The sequence below is a fragment of the Zosterops lateralis genome (assembly GCF_965231275.1).
Source record: "Zosterops lateralis genome assembly, chromosome: 3".
Classification (NCBI taxonomy): Eukaryota; Metazoa; Chordata; class Aves; order Passeriformes; family Zosteropidae; genus Zosterops; species Zosterops lateralis.
Genome location: NC_139764.1, coordinates 78,155,954 through 78,176,861, shown reverse-complemented (window position 1 = coordinate 78,176,861; position 20,908 = coordinate 78,155,954). Strand labels below are relative to the sequence as shown.

Here is a 20,908-nt window from a genome sequence, read left to right as displayed (position 1 = left end):
TACTTGGCTTGATGAACAAGCATGTCCGACTAGGGAGATAAATAACTTAATGAGGCCCAGGGCTGGGGGTAAAATTCTTTCTTTTTATGGTTGTTAGCAGAGCACAACACTGATTCATTAAGCAAAGCAGGATGAATTTGATTTTCTTTGTATAATGGCAGTGCTGTACAGTCTAGAGACATCCAGACAAGGAAATCTGTCATACTAACAAATATTTTTGAAGGGTGTGGTGGGTGTAAATACTTGGTATAGTTCATGTAATAGCTTGGAGGTGGCTGATCTATATATATGAGATAAAAATAGCACTATTTAATGCTGAAATTAGTGCCAGTATGTTATAGTGCAAACTTCTCTTGCTTTTTACAGTGTTTGCTGCTTTTAAAAGATGTTAGTAACAGGTCACCAACGCTCAGAATGCCTTTTTTTAGATGGTATTCAGAGAATTTTCCAATCTGTTGATTATATCTATTTTGACTAACTGTTACTGAAATTCATATCATAAAAATGAGATTTTATTTGCTTCAGTTTATTCTTAATAATCAGAATGTGGATTGTAGTGGTCTTCATTGGAGTGTCATAATTTCTGCAAGTGCATTTATAATTCTTCTCTCATCCAATTTTCTGGTATTAATGACTACATGGTATTTCTGCAAAGTTCCTATTTATCTGGGAGAATTCCAGCTGGGTTCTGTCATAATGGGTCAGCAGCCTTCAGCATCCCCCCATGTGCAGATTGGATGGTGATGCTGCCTATCTGGAGGTTCTTTAGCATGCTGACCACCTACCATGAAACTTGAGATCTCCTGATCTCCTTGTTACAGGTCTCAGTGGTCACTTGTCATGTTATGAATCAGTGTCTCTCTCTGCTGAGACTGTTGGTTTCTTCCCTAGGTTCTCATCTTTGCAATGGCAGGTGAGAATATTCGGAATACTCTTCAGTCACACTTAGATGACCAATTGTTTAGTTGTATCTTCCTGCCTCCTTCTTTTTTCTTACTTCTTCTTCTTCTTCTTTCTTGTCCTTAACACTTCAAGACACTTCCAGGATATGTTGTCCTGGCTTGGCAGCTAAGTTGGAAATGCCCTTCATTTGCCAAAACTTGCATTAATCTTGTTTGCTGTGGTCTTTTGAAGAGGAGATGTGTAAAAGTATTTAGGCCACATTCAAAATGAAATTTACATCACCTATAATAACATGGTGTTTCAAGTATTAAACAGGATTCATGACTTCACAAATAAACTTCCTAAATATCAACTTACCTTACTGACAAAAGTTACTTGGCCAGATTTGGCTATTTGGCTTCCAGGCCAGTTGTAGCAAGTTTGGACAGTCTGGATAAAAGCTGGGTAAAACTGAATGGTAGTTTATGCTGTTACTGCCTTGGTCTTTCATGTTAGCTACCACTTGGGAGGTTGGTTATTTTTGTGGTTTGGTTTGGGGTTTTTTTTAATGTATATTTAGTCTAAAAAGAGAAGTACTTTTTTTTCAAATTAATCAGAAAGGGATTTTTGGGTGACAGTGTTAGTTTTAACTATTTATCTCCAATTACAAAGCTAATTGTCTGAGCTAAGTAGCATTCCAAACTAATGCAAAGAATTTTCCCAGTGTGTCTATGAATCAATATGAACAGGAAGCTATGCTGAATTTCAGATTATCGTGTTTTCCTGTCTTTTATTCAGTCTCACCAGCAGCTTGTTTTCACATTTTCCCTTTACAGGGAGAATTGTCTTTTAAGCAAGTGTGAAATTGGTTAAGCTGTAATACTCTTTTACCAAATAGCAGTTGTGTGGTGTTTTCTCCAGTACAGAAGTTCAAGTCATTCCAAAGCACTTAAAAGAAGAAAAAGTTTACTCCATAAGGAAAAAGGATTAAATCACTGTTATTTTAATTTATTTTAATTTTCTGCAAGTACTGTACCATAAAAGGTGCACTGGTTGCTCCAGTGAATTCTTAACAAGAAGCAACATCAATTTGAGGAGGTGGGTTACTTTTACAGGTCTGTGGCATTCATGTAAAATGAAGGTTATGCTGTTCACTCTTTAAATGTGATTACTCATATCAGCTGGACAAAGGGAAGAAGCTACTGCCTTTTCCATCTGAAACATTGCTCCAAGACACAAAACATGAAGAATATAAAGTATACTTTCCTGGGCTGTTTTTTGTTCAGCTTTGTTGTTTTGCCACTAGCATCGTTGTCGCATGTGACAAGTCAGTAATGGAAATCATAGTGCTTGTGAGGGTATTGGGACAAAGGGAAACTTTTCATTGGAGTTTCTTTCAAGGTTCTTTGAAGGCAACTGCTTTGTTCTGATTTGATTATTCTAGTGCATTGGGCAAAATTGCCAAGTAGTACTGAAATAGTGTTTGCTAATATTGTTAGTTTGTTTATCCAGTCCTCCTCTGTTTTTTCTTTCATGCTTCAGCTCTGTTTTGCTCTTGCTTGATTTCTCTGCCATGATCTGTGGTGCTTTTTTGCTGCTCTTAGGAGAGCATCAAATTGAGTGCTACAGTAAAACAGAATATTCCAGTCAGGGTCAAGGTTCCAGTAGGAAGTACTAGATGCTCAGAAGCATCTTCTGCTGCAGAAGAGAGATAAGAGTCTGTAACTTCTTTATATATTGTTTTTGTAGTAAGATCTCCTTTAAAACTGAACCAGGCTTTAATGCAGCACTTTGCCAAAACTTGTGTATTTCCTGCCTGTTATGTCCTTGAGTGAGATACCTTTGGGTCCTTGTTTTGGGTGGATGATATGTAACCTGGGGATGATAGAGCAATTGCAAATGACATATGAAACTGTTTTCTGATTCAGTTTAGTTGACATTTTTTATTATGAAGATTTATTTGGATATTGGCAAATACAATGATTTTAAATATGTTCTTAATATTACCCCTGACTAACTTAGTACAGACAGTTGACAGAGACAGACAATGCTGAATTTAATTAAGCTTAGCTTAGCAGATTTGAAGAAAGAAGTAAACCCAGTTTTGTTTTGTCTTTTTTTTTTTAATATGATTGCCTTTCCAGAATATTTAACATTTGGTTTTCTTATTTTCTGATACATAAACTTCCACCAAGTTCCATTTTATCATTTGAGTTGCACTATATCCCAAACATAGCAAGTTCTTTTAGATAGTTGTATTAACATGTTAAAAATTAAACAAAATTTCAACATTTGATGTTAAATGAGTTGAGAACCACTTTGTTCTGTTTGTTATTCAGGTTTGTGGCGGACTCTGTAGCAAAAGAGCTTTGTTGCTCAGAGGGCTCTGATTTTCTTTACCAGAACAAACTTTGTCAGAATTGAAGCAATGTTGTTAAATGTTGTTTAATTACAGCTGACCTTAATAAAAAGGAGAACTGTGGCTTTTGTTGAATGTCCTTGGCAGTATGAGCTCTGTAACATGCTTTCACATCAACAAACCAGATTTCCTTTTGTGAAGTAGGTGGCTCTGCAGACAAGGGGATAGCAGCAGGTCCTAGTATTTCATCTCCCATAGTAGTCTTACAGAAAATCTATGAAATGGTGCATTGGCTGAAGCTGGGTCCCAGAGACTCAGTCGTATCAAGTCCAGATGGCAGCCAGCTACTTGTGGCTTCCTAGCAAAGCTCAATAGTGGAGCAAATATTCTCTCAACTTCTTTATTAGTTACTGAATGAGGAGACAGAGCACATCTTCAGCACTTTTGTGGATGATAGTGATTTGGTGGGAGCAGGCAAGGCAAGGCAGGTCAGAGAGACTGTTGGGAGGGAGCTCAGCATCCAGGGGGAGCACACTGACACAGAGTTGGGCTGAGATGAGCGCAGAGCTGGGGGATGGGAGGGAGAAGCCCCATGCACCGGGAGAGGCTCGGGACCAGCTCTGGGGTGCCAGCCCAGCTGTTCTGAGCAGCTCCAGTGTGCCCTGGCTGAGCACCTGCCACACCTCAGCTAGGCTAGCACCAGTTTGGGGGGGATTAATCCCTCTGTTGAGAACCTGCTGGACTGCTTCCTCTACTGGTGGAGGAAAATCCTAATAAATGGGTCTCTAAACACTCTGAAACATTGCCCAAAAAGGCTGTAGAGTCTCTGTTCTTCAGGATACACACAGCTCCATCAACATATTGCTCCAAACAATATATTATAATGGCCCTGCTTTCAGCAGGACATCAGACAACCAAAACTGCTCTCTTACTCTCAGCTTTCTGCATGTTACGCCCCTCACGAAGCAAACAGCAAAATCAGTCATTGTAATGTGACAGACTCGATGCAAGCTGCCATGGTGGAGGACTTAGTTTGCAATCAAGTTACCTTAAACACGAAATGAGAGATCCATGGGGGATGTGGTTGGGATGTTGACTGGAGAATCTTACTATCTACTCTGCCTGAATGTGTGTCTGAGTCCCCTGGCCTTGACTGAAATAAATAGAAGTCTTCTACACTTTGGTTGATGGTGTTTATTTCATCACTCTCATGAGTTTTTGTTTGAAATCACTGTTTGTAGGTATTCATGTGGCAAGTAGGAAACCAGTTTTTTTACTAACAAGTTTTTGATGTAGAAATGGTGTTTTTAAAACACATAGAACATACTCCTTTCAGAGCCATGTAAAAAGCAATGTCCTGAAGACACCTGTATCTTCAAGGTGGCAGGGCAGGGGAAAGTAAAACTTCTCCTGGAAGTAGAGAAGTTAAAATAACGACTAATACTTTCAAGTTTACTTGCTTTAGGAGCTGAACTGTAGAGATGAATGTCTAAAAATGAGTTTTCACTCCCTTAAGTAGGATATGCTCTTCAGGCTTCTGTATTGTAAAATAAATCATATGATGCTACCATAGGGAGGAAGTGTCAGTCATAATGTTTTTATATGATCAGAGAATGATTGTGTGTGGAGTCTTAAGTGTCAGTTGTTAATGAAACAGTAAATTTTAAGGGAAAAAGTACGCTTTGAGAATATGTAATTCATCTTAAGAAGATCTACTAGTGAGAAATATAAAATTTTAAACTTACATTTGTTCCTGATTTTTGAATTTTTTTTTCCTTTCCCTAAACAGACTTTGTTGGAATATGCAGAGAAGTGGAAGACCTCAGAAGATCCTCTGCCTCTGTTGGAGGTGTACACAGTGGCCATCCGAAGTTATGTTAAAGCACGACCTTACCTTACCTCTGAGTGTGAAAACGTAGCCTTCGTGCTTGAACGCTTAGCACTGTGAGTAGGGGTTTTTGGTTACTAAAACTGTCAGTATGGTGTTAACTTTTCATTGCCTAAATGTTTTCCCTATCCAGTTCTCAGCGCCTACCTTCCTCATGGTAGATGCTGTATGTAAGGGAGAATATCTAGTTGTTGGAATTGAGGCAAGAAGGATTCCTGACCTAGGAGAAGCCAACATTCCTGGCTTGAAACACTTTGCTATTCCTGATCTGCATACTGTCTAAAAGTGTATCGATTTGCATAGACTGTTACAGGGTTGGATTCAATGATGATTTTTTAATGGTGTCTTTTAGAGAACTTGCTTTTACAGTTTCTGCAAGAGTTCTCATGGCCTCTTTTTCTTTGTGTTCAAAGAAGCAAACTGTTTTGTGGCTGGTGTTTCAAATGACTATTTTGATATTAAAATAAAGAATTGTTGATTATACATTTTCGTTGTCCAAAATTGCCTCAAATAATACCCCTTTTTGACTTCCAGAAGCTGTATTGAACTTCTACTGTGTCTGCCTCTGGACTTACCTGAAAATAAATGGGAAGAATTTCAGGCTTTTGTACAGGTGAGTTTAGTTAATGAAATAAAGACTTAATAGCTTTTCAGAATGGTTTGGAAACCTAGGGATATTGAGTATATAGCATGTCTGTAAGGAGCAGGGCATTCACCTGGAAATCCTATATGCTCTTCAGTAATTGCTGAAACTAATATCATTTGTCTGCATGCAGCAGCTGTGGAGAAAAAAAACATTACAGATTACTGAAAAAAAATTAGTGTTTTAACATATTGACTATTATACATTTTGACATATAACATTTTGATTATTAACACTCTTAGAAATGAAATATTATCGTATAAGTCATTCTTTACTATATATGGTTGTGTGTTTGAAACTTATGAATGAAAAGCCAGTTGATACTGAAGGGTTGTTAGGTCTCTCACAGAGCACTGGCTGGTTAAGGTTAGAGCACTGCTTTAAAGAAAGGTGTTAGAACAAGTTCTGCTTCTCAGTATTTATCTGAAATATGTAGTGGGAGGTCCAGTCTACACTTAAAAAAAAAAAGAAAGGAGGGGAGAAGAAAAAAAAAAAAAAGGAAAAGACCAGATACATTTACCTCAGCCTAAATAAGGAAGATGAAAGGCTGATTATTTTAGAGTGAATTTTGACTAGCAATTGCCTTATATAAATCAATTCTGAAGAGATGTGTTTGGTGCTGAGGGGTTCCACAGCCTTGAGAGCAGGTGGAAAAGTAAGAGAAAAATTTCCAGAAGAACATTCCAGAAAGAAAAGAGCCATTTCTTGGTTGGTTGGGGTTTTTTTCGTGGATTTTTTTTTTTTTTTTCTTTTAGAGGACCAGTGTAAGTTGTGTGTTGCTACTCTAAGCCACAGATTTTTGGAAGTATTTCATTTACTCCCAAGTGTACATATGCTTGCAGAATTTATTCTAGTATATAAGTGCAGTGGAAGATATTTTAATTGATTTTAAGACTCCAGCCTGCTTCATCATATTTGCATAGAACCATGCAGTTAGATCTTAACAGCTAAAATCTTTCGACATCTTAAAAATATTTTTTTCAGTGTCTCCAGTACATAGAAATTGAGCTGCTGAAGAGTTTGAGAAGATAAAGTTTAGGCACCTGGTACCAGAACAATATGTGGACTAGAGAAATTGCTCATCCATTTTTGTAAGAGAGGCCATTTCAAAACTTAGTTTCAGAAATTTCAGAAGTAGTCCTGTTAATAAATCTGAAGGTGAGTTTGAAGCACTCAGTTGTTTCAGTTTCTTAGCTTATATCTTAGGCAACAGAGGCAGAAGTAAAACCTGTATAGGCTAGATGTTAAGATTGTTTTGTTATACACTTAACTTTATATCTGATAAGGTGTTAATTTGATAACATAAGGTATAAAGGAGTATGAAAGACACATTATTTATGTTTTTTTTAAACAATACCTTGTTTTGTAAAATATCTTATTCAGGTGGCCCATAAAAACTTGATGGAAAACGGCAGCCAGGAACTGCACATTTTAACAACACTTACACAAGAGAAGGGAGTGTGGAAGAACCCAGTATTGTGTGGTATTCTGTCCCAGGAACAGTTGGACCCAGATAAAGGTAAAATTTGAAGTTATGGTTGGGATAAAATATACTTCATTTTTAATGATACATTGAAATATCTTTATGATGTATGGAAGCTTTTTTTCAATTTGTGATTTCAGTTTGTGATAATTTATAAGCTATATAAATAAATCTGCATGTATGATCTTTGGAATTATTAAGAGAGTATGTTCATGGTAACATACAAATAATTTAATGTTGGTATTTTGCATAAAACATAATCATGCATCAATTTATCTTGCCATTTTCTTTATAAGCCATGTGAAGGGAGTTTACATACAGGCTAATTTGTGATGGTGTAAGTTCAGTACTAATATGCAAAATTTATTTGACATAAATCCAAAAAATAAAAAATGCATGTATTTTTTTAGATGAGAATGTCGTTTACTCAGTTATGAAATGCCAAGAGGACCTTTACTGAAGATTCATTTAGACCTAAGTTCTGAGAATGGCTAACAGTAGTTGCCTAGGGAAGAATATATGATCAGCAGAGACTTACAAGGATAGTGCCCTGACATTTTATTTTTGTTTTGGTGATTGCAATTCAGAAGTGGTATCCTTGTGTGAATAAATCTTAGCTGTTTATTTATTTTGCCTAAATGGTTATAGAATCTGTATAAAGCATCTCACATAAGCATCTGTGGCAGAGTTGCGCAGTTCTTATGTCAAGTGAGGTAGTTCCTCTTACTGTCTGCCTCCCTGGTGCCAGCTTATTTCATATGATATTTTCTATCTGTTAACAAGTTAACTATTCTTGTGTCTTTTAATGAATACATCATACTACCTGATTCAATAGACTGCTATCATACCTCATCTTCTCTCTTCTGTAGTGTCTTACATAGGTCTTCAAGCTTTGCTGTCCCATTCCTTGTATGGGGAACCAGAGGTTTATTCAGCAGTCAATATGATTTTTTTTCTTCCTTCAGCATTCTTTTCATAATATTTAATATATAATAATAGTAATATTCCTTTCATAGCATTAGCCTTGCTTCTTGACTGAGCATTGAACCAATGTTTTCTTAAATTAGAACTAAAACAGACATTTTCTTCAGGATTAGTACCTATTTCTGTGTTAGGATTTTCCCCTATCATTTCTCTATTTTTCCCCCTATGAAAACAATTTTGGGGGTTTTATCAGCATTTTAATTTTATCTATTATGCAGTGTTGACATGTTTTTACTACCCTGCTTTTGTCAGCATATTTTGTCATGGTTCTCTGCCCTTTTCCAAATGTTTATAGAAGTGCTGGACATAGACTGTCCCTGATACAGATCCTATGGAAACCCAGTGAGAGATGGTTTGGGTTTTTTTTTTTTTCTTCTATTAGCTGATAATTTATCTGTACAAGGATCTTTGTTTTACTGCCAAGAGAGCTTGGTATCTTTAGGGATTTGATGGACTTCATTGAATGCCTTTAGAAAATAAATCGGATCTCCTTTCATTCAAATTACCACAGCTCCCTTGGATAAGTACAGTAAATGTATAACGCGGCTTTGATTTTTTTCTTCTACAGAAGTTGGACTTACTCTTCCACAAGATTTGCCTTTTGTTGCTTCTTTTAATTACTTATTATACACCTACTGCAGACTTGGGATTTGTATGTAGTCCTCAGAGTCCCACAGAGTACTCCTTTACTACCTCTCAACCACCTTGCAGCCATTGTAACAGTAAGGTGCTTGTAACAGAGAGGTTTAATTAATGTTTAATTGCCTTATATTTGAGTCTTTTTAAGAACTTGCTCACAAGATCAGTATTGGATGAGCAGGACACAGGGCAGTAAGTAAGATTGTGACCATGGACTTCAGGAGAGCTAACTTTAACATATTTAAGGAATTTCTTGTAAAAATCCCATGGGATCAGGTCCTGCACTGCAATCAGACATTGCATTGTGTTGCATTTGCATGGTGATTGAACCTGCTATTACTTCAAGTTTCACCTGCATGACTTCTTTTTTTCTCAAGATTGCATGTGATAGACAAGAAGCACTTTGTATTTGGAGAGAGGAATTTTCCACATTTCTCCACTTAATTAATTGGTTATGGAAGGAAACCTTAGTAATGTTGTCTTATTTTCTCACATCATAGTGGGTCTTTTGTCTTACTGGCCTCCTCCTGAACTATCAGATAGCTTAATGTGAGATCAGGACTGATATTAATCTAGAATTGAAGCTGATCTGAATTAATGACAACTGAAAATTAAATTTCCTGATTTTGTGTGGCTGTCTGTGCAGCCTTATTGCTCAGTGTGCCAAAGACTGAAAGTTGAAGTACACCTAAATGTTTGGGGTTATGCCATAGCCTATGCAATGTTAAAATACTGCTCTTCCATCCTCAGTTTTTGTCAGTGTAGCTTGTGCTCTTCAGCATGAACCTGCTTTTCCATCCTTGAGGTTATCATTTTCTTGTGATGGTATAATCCTTCAAAGTTGTCATTGGTGTCTCCTCAGCTGATACTGAGGGTGAGTGGAGGAACTGTCTAGAGGAAAAGAATCTTTGATAACCCTACAAGAAAACAGGCTGCTTTTTTGGTATCTAATTCTAATTGTCCTTAGAGGTTTAAACCTGGATGCCAAGAATTAGGTTCTTGAATTTTTCATAAGTTTAAATGTAGAAGGGAGGCATCTAAAGAATATCTCACTGAGAAGAGGATTTGCATACAACCATCACTATCCAGAGATTGTCAAGGTGGATAACAGCCAACATGGAACTATTTTACCTGTTACCCGAAGTTGATTGATACCAGCAGCCTCAGCTTTGAGAGGAGAAAAAAAATTGTGTTTTCATCCTGGGTAGATTCAAAACTTCTTTTACCCTTTCTCCAGACACTATGCCACCACAGAAGCATCCAGGATTGATGCTGCATTCAGCAGAATATTGCTGAGGTGTTGTTTGCATGAAGGATTCTGAGTCCCTGCTCCCTGTAGATATGGAAAGCATCAAGTCTGTTCAGAGTCACTCACAGTGTGAATGCCCATGTGGACAAACACTTGAAGATGTCTAAAGAGGTGTTGTGACTCAACCCCAGCCAGCAGCCAAGCTCCATTCAGCCCCTCTCTCATTCCCCCACCAGCAGCATCAGGGAGAGAATAGGAAGGGTAGTGGTAGAAAATTCACTGGTTGAGACAGAGAGAGTTCCATAGGGAAAGCAAAAGCTGCGCACACAAGCAAGGAATGAATTCCCTGCTTCCCATGGGCAGGTGGGTGTTCCGCCATCTCCAGGAGAGCAGGGCCCCATCACAGCCAGCAGTGATTTGGGAAGACAAATGGCATCACTGCAAACATCCTCCCCTCCCTCCTTCTTCCCCAAGAAAAAAGGGGGAAAAGGAGGAAGGGGAGGATGTCCCCTTCCTTCTTTATATACTGAGCATGATGTTCCATGGTCTGGAATGTCCCTTTGGTCAGTTTGGGTCACCTGTCCCGGTTCCTCCCAGCCCCCCATGCACCCCCAGCCCCCTCCCCAGCCTGGCAGTACAAAATCAGAAAAGGCCTTGGCCCTGTGTAAGCCCTGCCCAGCAAGAACAGAAACATCTCCACATCATCATCACTGTGTTCAGCACAAATCCTAAACACAGCTGTGTACCAACCACAGTGAAGAAAATTAACCTTACCCCAGCCAAACCCAGTACATTAGTTTCCCAACTAGCGACTGAAGTTCTTGGAGATGGATTGTCCGTGGGTATATTCACCTCCTGGTTTCATCCTCCTTGGCCAAAGCAAGGTTGGTAAGATGTTAATGTGGTAGATTAATCTGTGCCTACCCTACATCTGATGAGGGGTCTCATAGTAGGATTATGTGTGCTTTGTAAGGCAAATATCCTTTGTGTTCTTTAAGTCTTATAGTCAGCTAAAATGTGGCATTAATCTGGACTGTCTTCCGTAGAGAACCTTTTAGTGCCTGGAGCTTATTCCTGTTGTGTGCAGCTAATCTGTGGATTGTTTTCTCTGGTTTAATCCATGTATGGTATGAGCAGTACCTGTAATTAAAGTTCATAGTCCTTCCTGTGAACTTGGCATAGAATCACTTGGTAGTAGGACCTGACATGCCAATTATGGGATTTAAGGGAATAACAGGGAAAGTGTCTAAAAGGTTAGATACCAGTCTGTCCAAGTTAATTTGCTAGGTTTAGTAGATTGTAGTACCACCTGTCAGATGTTACCTGTACATCTTCATTTTCCCTCATGTTCTGTAATTTTGTATGAATTTTGCACATGCCTTGCACAAACATGTTTATGAATTTTAATGGATGAGAGAACATTGCACAAAAATGACATTTAATAATTTTTCCAATAATTGTTCCCACTAAATATGTCAGGGTTCACACTCATAGATGTTAAGTGGTTGGTTCTACAAAAGCACTTGGTCTCAAAGCACTTTTATGAATTAAAATTGTTATAGTAGACTAGCAATTTGTCCACAATAACTTTTGAAACTGCACAAACATGTTTATGAATTTTAATGGATGAGAGAACATTGCACAAAAATGACATTTAATAATTTTTCCAATAATTGTTCCCACTAAATATGTCAGGGTTCACACTCATAGATGTTAAGTGGTTGGTTCTACAAAAGCACTTGGTCTCAAAGCACTTTTATGAATTAAAATTGTTATAGTAGACTAGCAATTTGTCCACAATAACTTTTGAAACTGACATTGCACAATAAAATATATTTATCAAATATTTAAAAAATAAACAAGATCTTCCTCAATAACCTCAAAATCTTATCTTTAAGACTGTTCCTCACCGTAAACTTAGTCCTGTAACCCCAGCACTGTTTTTTGTCTTAAAATGTCAGCTTTAGTTCAGTTACAAAACAAATGTAATTTTAAAATTCATGTTTTGAATGAGCTTTCAGATGTTTAACTTAGTGGTTATAATCACTGGGATTAGAATAAAGGCTTAGGAGTTAATATGTAACCCTAACCCTGATGTCTTCCTGTGTCTTGTTGAGAAGATAACAGAAAATGTGCTGATGCTTATGCAAGGTAGGCTGGCTGTAGCAGTAAGCACTAAAGGAAGGGGATTATTGAGAACTAGCATATCGAACATAATGTTTACAATATTAAATGCAGCAATTATAGTAATAAAACAGAGTGAAACATCTTGGGTTACCAATATATCTTAAACTCTAAGGTCTTCCTGTATCTTGTTACAGAAATAAGGTAAAATGTTCCAATGTTATTCCAAGCAGACTGTCCAGGACTAAATGTTGTGGGTGAAGGGATTATTGGTACCTGGTAGAGGAAGAGCAAGGCTAGACTATTAAATGTGGTTAGTCACAGGGTCATTTGTGGGTTGGCAGAAGTATGAATGTCTTTTATAATGCAGTGGTAATGACATTAAAAGAACATTTATCTGCTGCTTAGCATGTCCCCTAATAAATAGAAAAAATGTTTACTGTCTACCCATTGTCTGTTAATGTGCTCTGTTTTTCCTTTGTTCCTGCATAAATACAAGTCTGGTCATAGCTTCATCGCCATGGAGAGAGGAGAAAGGAGCTCATTTGATTTGAATATTCTTACACATCAGTTAGCTATTGCTGATCATTCGTAGCAGGCTACAAGGACATGAACGAATAACTGAGAAGTTGGTTGAAATGATAATTCAACCATAAATCTGAAAATGCATGATAGATAATGATGGGGTGTAACAGGCCTGATTTCTGCAAAAGGCAGTGTTTTCTGCCTTACGGTCTTGTGCACCAAAGTGGTAGAGAAAACAGTTGACCTGATTTCAATTTCAATATGGACTTCTAGTAATGTTCCATATAACCATCTAGAAGAAGGAGAAATCATGAAATAAAAATGGTAGTGAATAAAATTAAATAGTATGGGAAGAAGTAAAGAAATAAATGAGATTAGGTTTTGGTTTTGTTCTTTTTTTAGGAAACCATGTTTTGTATTCTAATAGTTCAAGTATTACAGAGAGAATTAATTTTTTACACATTGAAAATACTTATTTCATCAAGTTAAAATGGGACTTGAAAAGTCAAGAAAATACAAATTAAATGAATGGGCAACATGATTCAGGTGAAATTCAGGATGAGCAAATTAAAAGGAATATGAAGAAAGTTCCTATTAAGATGTCAGAAAGTGAGCACTGCAGATGACCAGAAGGTTTTGGGAATACTCAAAGGCTGGAAAAAAAAAATCTCATTTAGAAAAGATCAAGATTTTACTCCTAATACTGAAAGCATAAAATAAATGTGCTGGTTTTTACAAAATAAACAAAAATAATAGAAAAAGTATGCTGTTTTTAAAAGATGTGAGAATGTGTTATGAAATTAAAGTGAGGGCAACTGAAAACCAAGTTGTTGTGTTTTTTGCAGTATATATCTACCTTGTGGAAACAGGAAGGAGTTGATGTTAAAAGGATTAAAGAAAATGGATTAAAGAAAATGGTGTGTCTAGTTTTAATAATTGACTTTAAATGTTGTGGAAGTAGTACTAAACTTCATACTTCAAAGCTGAAACAGTTCTGATCTTGAAGATCTGGGTGAGACCGGAGCTGTGTATTTAAAATCGGAACATTATCCTGCGTTCCCCCCTTTTGCAGGATTCTTTGCCTTCCATTGCGGGCACCTGGAAGTTGGGTTGTTAGTGTAGACTGCAGAGTTCAGCTCTGGTGGGAGCATATCTGAAAAATTCAGTTCAAGACTTGTCTCTTTTGAGTTTCAAACTATGCACAGTCAAGCGTATACAAGATAAGCTTCTTTTTTCAAATAAGGAAACTTTTTTGGTTGAAAAACTATAAAGTGTATTCTATGGGTGTATAATATGAGACATTTCACACCAATAAAAACAGATTCCGAAACTTCTGTACTTGTCACATATATCGTTCAATAGCAAGGTCTTTCAAAGGCAACTGTTGGCAAAAGCATAGCACAAGCATACAAAGGATGTGAGAGTACTGGCTTTGTATTGTCTTTCTGTAGAACTATAATTAAATGGCATCTAAATATTTCAATATTTATATGGGGTCTCAGTCTGTTTTGTGGGCAGCTGTTTAGCCAAGAAATCAGAATGAATTAAAACTTGCAAGTATGTAAAAGGTCTGTGACAGGGAAACTTAACGATAAAGAAGCGCAGTTCACCCAGAAGCTTTTTCCTCAATTTGCTTCATATCTTTCGTGTGTGTTTTGATTTGTGTAAATTTTAGGGGTCAACCATGATTGAGTAAATACAGTCTGTTAACTCTGTAACATGCATATAATGTTTTGGCTTTTTTGTTGTTTTGTTATTTTTTTAAGTGAATGAATTTTTACTATCAGAAGGCCCTGTCCTGCTGGATATGCGTATTAAGCACCTAATGAAAACAAAGCAATTAACGCAAGCTACTGCCCTGGCAAAACTCTGCTCTGACCATCCAGAAATCAGTGCAAAAGGCAATTTCAAACAAACGTACTTGGTCTGTCTTTGTTCAGGATCACCAAATGAAAGGCTAATGGAAGAAGTAAGTAAATAATGAAGCATTTTTTTTCTTAGCTTTGTTTCTTTAATGATAATGAAGTCACTAATCATGAGCTGGTGTTCTGTAGAAGAGGTTTTTGTTTTAAAATATGATCTAAAATATTTTTGGTAGTTTTTTTCTTGTCATTCAAGTCACTTTTAAGCTGAGTAGTAATGACTCAAAATACTCACAGAAGTGTATTATTAGGCCATTAATAGGCATTTTCTAGCTGCGTCACAACTTTTTGTTTGATTTTGCTTTAAAACTCTGGCTCAGATATCATTTGTAAAGTGAAGTTAATAACTTTCCCATTTTTACTGTTTTAACTGTATTGCTTTTTGTGAATACCTAGTACACAGAATGGGGTCCTTTAGATGCTGCTTGCAGTTCAGAGAATAAATGTAACTTCACCCAAATGCCTGGGTGCAGTCAAAGGTGAAATCAGATCTTTGATCTGGTTTGTAATATAAAATCCTTCTAATTTAAATACAGAAGTCAGAGACGAGATGACAGCTTTGCTCTTTTGCATTCTTTCAGGTGGCATCTTCATTTCTCATCTCACTCCAAAGTTTTAGCCAAGCCTTTTTCCTTCTTGAAGGAAAACTATCTGCAAATGTCACTTTTCTTGTCTGCCAGTGTCTCTGCTGTCTTTTTGTTGTTTTCATCTTTTAATGTTAAATATTAAGCATATTGCAATTGAACCTAAAGGGATAAGAGTTGTGCATTGATTAGAGCTGGAAAACTTTCCTACCCTAGATACAGATGAAATTCTAAGATGACAACTTATCACTGAACATGTTCTTCTGATACTCAGTAGAATTGGCTCAGCTCTGGCTGCAGCAAAACCTGTCAGAACAGGCTCAGGAGGGGCTGTGACAGGGCTGTGCAATCTTACCTTTCTTTGCTGGGGACACACAGTGGAACTCAGAATTTATGACCCTACAAACATGCTTCCTTCATTACTCAGCCCCAACACAGAATGGGCTGGTTCAGTGAGTGAAGTGTGAATCCCCTGGACAAAAGGAATGGGTTAGCCTTGTTTCTTTGGATACCATAACATACAGATAAGTTCAAACTGGGTTATCAGAGAGAACCTAATTTAGGTATTTCTGAGCTTTGGATTGCTTAGAGTAACAGCTTCAGCTGCAGCACTGTTTGCAGTATTGCTAACCATTTTGGAAAGATGATGGATTACCAAGAGAAGGCAGATAAGCTTTAACATGTCAAGGTGGAATTAAGAACTGAGGACGGTCATTTTGTTGTGTGAGAACAGTAAGAAAATAGTAAAAAAAAAAGTGTAAAAAAAGTATTATCAGTGTGGAAATTTTTATATCCATTAAGACTAGTCAGGAAAGTAACATTTAAGCAAATTTTCATCTTGGATTAGTCTAATAATTTCCTTCAATAATATAAAAAATTCAGACCTGCAGCATGTGAAATGCTAGACTGATAAACTTGATGGCTGTGATTCCTTGAGAAGGCTGGAACAGAGACTAGACAGAGCTAAGAGAATAAAGTAGATATTTATTGAAAGGCCTTAAAGGATACACCTTGGGCAGTACAAGAGCCTGGCCAGGGCTACACCCAAGATGGACCCAAAATGGTCACAAAAGGGACAACTGCTCATGAGGTTTCACACTTTTATATGTCTTGGTCCATTTGTATATTGGAGTTAATTGTACAGTTAATTGTCCAGTTATAGCTTCAGGTTATGAAGTTCCATCCTCCTCATTCTCTCCCCTCAGCCCTCCGTTGTTCATTTTTTTTTTGGACCTGAAACTTGTAACTGTTGTCCTTGGTCTCAAGCTGGAAAAGGATTGTTTTGTTTACCTACCCTGTGAAGAGAGCTGACTAACACTTAACATGAGGTTCAGAACTACACCCCTCAGCAGCACAGAATCTGAAATATATGAAAGCTAAAACTTAAGGAATCAGCTGGACCTATGCAAACCTTTGTTAGAAACAGGGTCCCTTAGAAAGTGTGAGAGTGTGGAAAAGCTTTTAATTAAAAAAAAGTTCCCTTGTTACAAGTTCAGTTCACCATATTCTTCTCTCAGCTTTTAATTGATAGTCCCTCTCTGAGATAGGGCACTGAGCAAAGCAGACCTTCAGTGTAAATTGCTGTTACATCTATAATGTTCCATGTTAAGAAATGCAGTTTTCTTTAGAAGATGACTTTGAGGTTATTAGACCTCAAATGGCATTCAGTGGAGGGCTGTTTGTATATTTACGAAGTGTCAATTTAGAGGCGTGAAAATAAGTAGCTGTACTATTCAAAATTGTAGTTTGATTGCAGGATACTGTGGTGCCCAACCCAGCTGTGCTGGTGCCTTACCCAGAGTGCCAGACCAGCTGGGTGTGTGGGTGAGCACTTCTGTTTCTTGCTTTGGGTGGTCTTGTGATTTCTCAAGAGACTTCCAGCAGTGCTGTTGTCATAGTCAAGCTATTCTTCAACTGCTGGTGTCAAAGGATAAATACCAGCATCCCACATGGATGCACTAATTGATGTAATCAAACCAGTCTACTGAGAATCAAATTAGACAGTAGTTGTTACAGCAAGTGCACTGATTCAGTACTGGTACAGCTGTCTAGTACTGGGCAGCTATAATTTTTCCTTTGATTTGCCACAAAACTTAAGTACTTCCATTGGTACTTGACAAATCATTTATATTGTACAGATTGTACTGTTCTTCTAGAACAGCATTCAGGCCTGCTGCTTACTATACAGCTTTCCATTGCTTCTTATCTTTGATTAAAAAAAAAAAAAAAAGTACTAGAACATTCATGTTAAACCTGAGATTCACTAACCACTCAGATCATTTTATTAAAGCAGTAGTGACATCAGTGACAAGTAAACTGGATTAGAATTACAGGTAATTTTCTTTTTTGTGTTAAACTGCAATTTAAAGTTACAAGTCTTCATATCACTATTATCACATGTATGTGATATATATGAATAACTAATGGACGTTAAAATTCCTGGGTGACTGGGACACTAGATACAAATAAGTCATGTGTCTAAAAAACAAGTTTATGTTCATTTTAATAGAACAGTTTTTCTGGTGGCATAATAAGTTTTGACACTGTCTAGAAATGTACTGATTTGCTTTCAGCTCATCTCTAACTGTTAAAGTTCTGAATTACTGTTCTGCAAAGGCTAATGTAACTGTGTGTCTGAAAATATAACCACTTTCTTAGTCTTATTCATCTTCTCTCCCCTTCTAGATTGCAGAAGTAGATTGCAAAGATGCTCTAGAAATGATCTGTAACCTCGAATCTGATGGAGATGAAAAAAGTGCTCTAATTCTATGTGCAGCATTTCTATCTCGCCAGCTGCAGCAAGGGGAGATGTACTGTGCCTGGTGAGTTTGAATCTTGTTTTCTATCTAAGAACAAAAACTTAGTCTGGGGAAGATACATAAGCCATAAGTTAATTTTCTTTAGCTGATAAAATCTGAGCTAAAAAGGAAGGAGATAAGACTCTTGGAAAGCTGAAAAAGAGCTGGATTTTGCAAGATATGCACCCATTACAGGAATTTGAAGGCTGTCCATATGATGAGGCAAATACCCATAGGTGGTTAATAATTTTTCCATAGAAATAAGAAATTTAATATCTGCAGGCAACTGGGTCAGCATTATGTCAGCATTTAATGAGTAAGTACTGTTCTTTCTGTCCTGTAATAACACAGTGTTTCTTTTTCTAACAAACTTAGGAAGAAGCTCTTTACCACTATAACCACAATAATAAGCTAGATGAAGATACTTACTTTTAGGGCTTGCTTTCATTAATGTGGGAACAAATAACTGGTCTTTGTTGGCAGATATTTGAGCTGTTAGGGTTTGAATTTCCTTCTGCTAACCAGCAAACCTGTATAATTCCTGAAGAATTTGCTTTGTTTGTGCTTCTACATTTAATGTGCAGCAGCAGGAAAAAGCTGCTAATGCAGGGTTTTGCTTAAAGAGATTCTGCTAAAGTTTTGTTGGTTACAGCATTCCACAAGGTACTAGGTGATCTTGGCTATTTGTACCTGAGGAGGAATGAATAAGTGAGATTATGTAGATGCCATGATACTTTTTGGCTTTGGGGGCTAATTTCTTGCTAAATCACAGTCACATTCACTTCTTAATGCAGAGCGACTTTAGAAAAAAATATATCTACCACAGAGAAAAGCCAATATTCTGTAGGCACTAGTACTTATTGAAAGTCCAGAAGTATACAGTTCCAGTCTGTGAATAGTAAACTACTGTGCAAGACTTTTCTTTTTTTCAAGACCACATAATGACTAAACTATGTAGCATAAATTGTGAATAAATTCTGAACTGTCCTTCTGGAACTGAATCATTGTCATAATTTTGAAGTTTAGGTACTTAATAGTGGGTGTATTTTAATATTTTAAAAGATAAGGTGTGAATAAATTTTAGACTTTTTCCTTTGCCAAAGACAAAATGGAAACTGTTCTTAGCCTTGCATTTCTTGTTATCAGAATAGTGGTTGCATTGATGGCCCTGAAATATTGTTCTCTTGTTCTAGGGAACTGACTCTTTTCTGGAGTAAACTGCAGCAAAGGGTAGAGCCTTCTATTCAAGTGTATCTAGAGAGATGTCGTCAACTTTCTGTGTTAACTAAGACTGTTTATCACATTTTCTTCCTGATTAAAGTAATTAATTCAGAGGTAAGGATACTCCTGAAAGATTTTTTTTTGGGCACTTTCAATGGAACTGTAATCAGGAAAATTTATGAAAACTTCTTTGACATCCTGTCTTTCTGTATCAGATCAGTTTCAGGGCAATCATATTTGGTTCTAGGAAAGGCCATAGAAACTCCCTTCTGCTGGTAAATTATAAATTAATTCATTTTGAATCATTAAAACTTTGGTTCCTTTGTTAAAAAAGAGTGGGATTAAACAGAAAAGCTGGATGCCACAACTGAGATGCAGAAAATACTAAAGGTGAGGTTATAGCCTCTAGGTTTGCCTGTGTCCTCTAAATGTGGTATTTTCTGTAAGCAGGCCTTAACATTCTTTGCCATTATTTTCCATGTTTCAAAAATTACAGAAAATGGAGAGGACCAGCTTATGAGGAAAGGAAATGAAGGGTGTGTATTAATATATATGAAAATGAAAATTACAGGAAATTTAGAAAGAAAAGAAGAAACTACACAAAAATCCCCACAACTGCAACTCAAAACCTTTTGAATTGCCACTTATGAATGCAGTTTCTTTTGATAAATGAAATACTTGTCATTTCTGGGTTTAGACCTGATGTTGTCTGCCATCTTTCTCAGCTAACCTGGTCATCTAATTTTCTTAGTTCCTTTAGTAGTTGCAACATTTAATATTGATAGCTAAATTGAGCTCTTATGAAGATTTCTCTAAATTGGTATATTAATTCTAAGCATAAAAATCCTTAGTTTTGTCTTTCAGTGTTCTGGTATGGTTAATCATGGGCTTCTAAATTTACATTTTTTTTCCCTCCCACAAAAGATGTGAAATAAATTGGAATTAGGGAGGGGGAGGAAAATAACTTTCACAGAGTCTTGTGATATTAAGATCTCTGCCTGCTCCATGCCGTATTGACTTTTCTCCAGTGAGCATTTGATCATTTACCTGTTGGCAGAAATTGGAGACCATGTAGGTAGTAGACTTGTACATTCATAAATTTGCTGAAGTTTTTTCTCATGCATGCCACAGCCTGTCTTGTGCATCCCTGACAGCATATAGAGCTTGTAAAGTCAATGTAAATGGTGTTGCCTTAGGGTATGAATGAGTAAAAACCACATGGCCTTTAGAACACTTAAATGATGGAAAACTTAACAAAATTTAAGTATACTTATTGCTTTCAGTTGGACTGAAGCTGTGGATTCAGTTGAGGTCAATTGAGTTTGAAGTGACATAATTTTTAAAAATAAAAGTAAACCTTTTACCTTAAGTGATCGCCAAATTATAGATCTATCTGAAGATCATGTGTTTTTCTTTAACTGCAGCAATTTTTACCATTGGAATTCTACCCAATGTTAAGTTGATGTCTCATAGAAGCTCATCTCAAATACCTGTGGCACAACTGACAGGCTTTATTCCAAGGAAAAGGCTCAATAGTGCTCTCATATAAACTGAACACCTCTAACATCCAGTCCAAAAGTCCTCAAACTAGACAGAAAATACAGTTG

At 36.9% G+C, this 20,908-nt stretch overlaps 1 protein-coding gene across 2 annotated transcripts in view; it reads left to right on the top strand.

Annotated features, from left to right (window-relative positions):
* The window catches only part of ZNF292 (zinc finger protein 292), a gene marked incomplete at its 5' end in the record, with an annotated part of 55,980 nt that overhangs the window by 21,935 nt on the left and 13,137 nt on the right, over positions 1-20,908 (top strand). Inside the window, 6 exons of one of the 2 annotated variants that reach the window (XM_083858211.1) lie at positions 5,031-5,185; positions 5,664-5,742; positions 7,156-7,291; positions 14,543-14,745; positions 17,968-18,104; positions 19,274-19,415. In XM_083858211.1, the coding sequence (XP_083714337.1) occupies positions 5,031-5,185; positions 5,664-5,742; positions 7,156-7,291; positions 14,543-14,745; positions 17,968-18,104; positions 19,274-19,415 (852 nt within the window). Of the gene's footprint in view, positions 1-5,030; positions 5,186-5,663; positions 5,743-7,155; positions 7,292-14,542; positions 14,746-17,967; positions 18,105-19,273; positions 19,416-20,908 lie in introns of those variants that run through there. The other variant, XM_083858212.1, reaches the window with a different exon arrangement.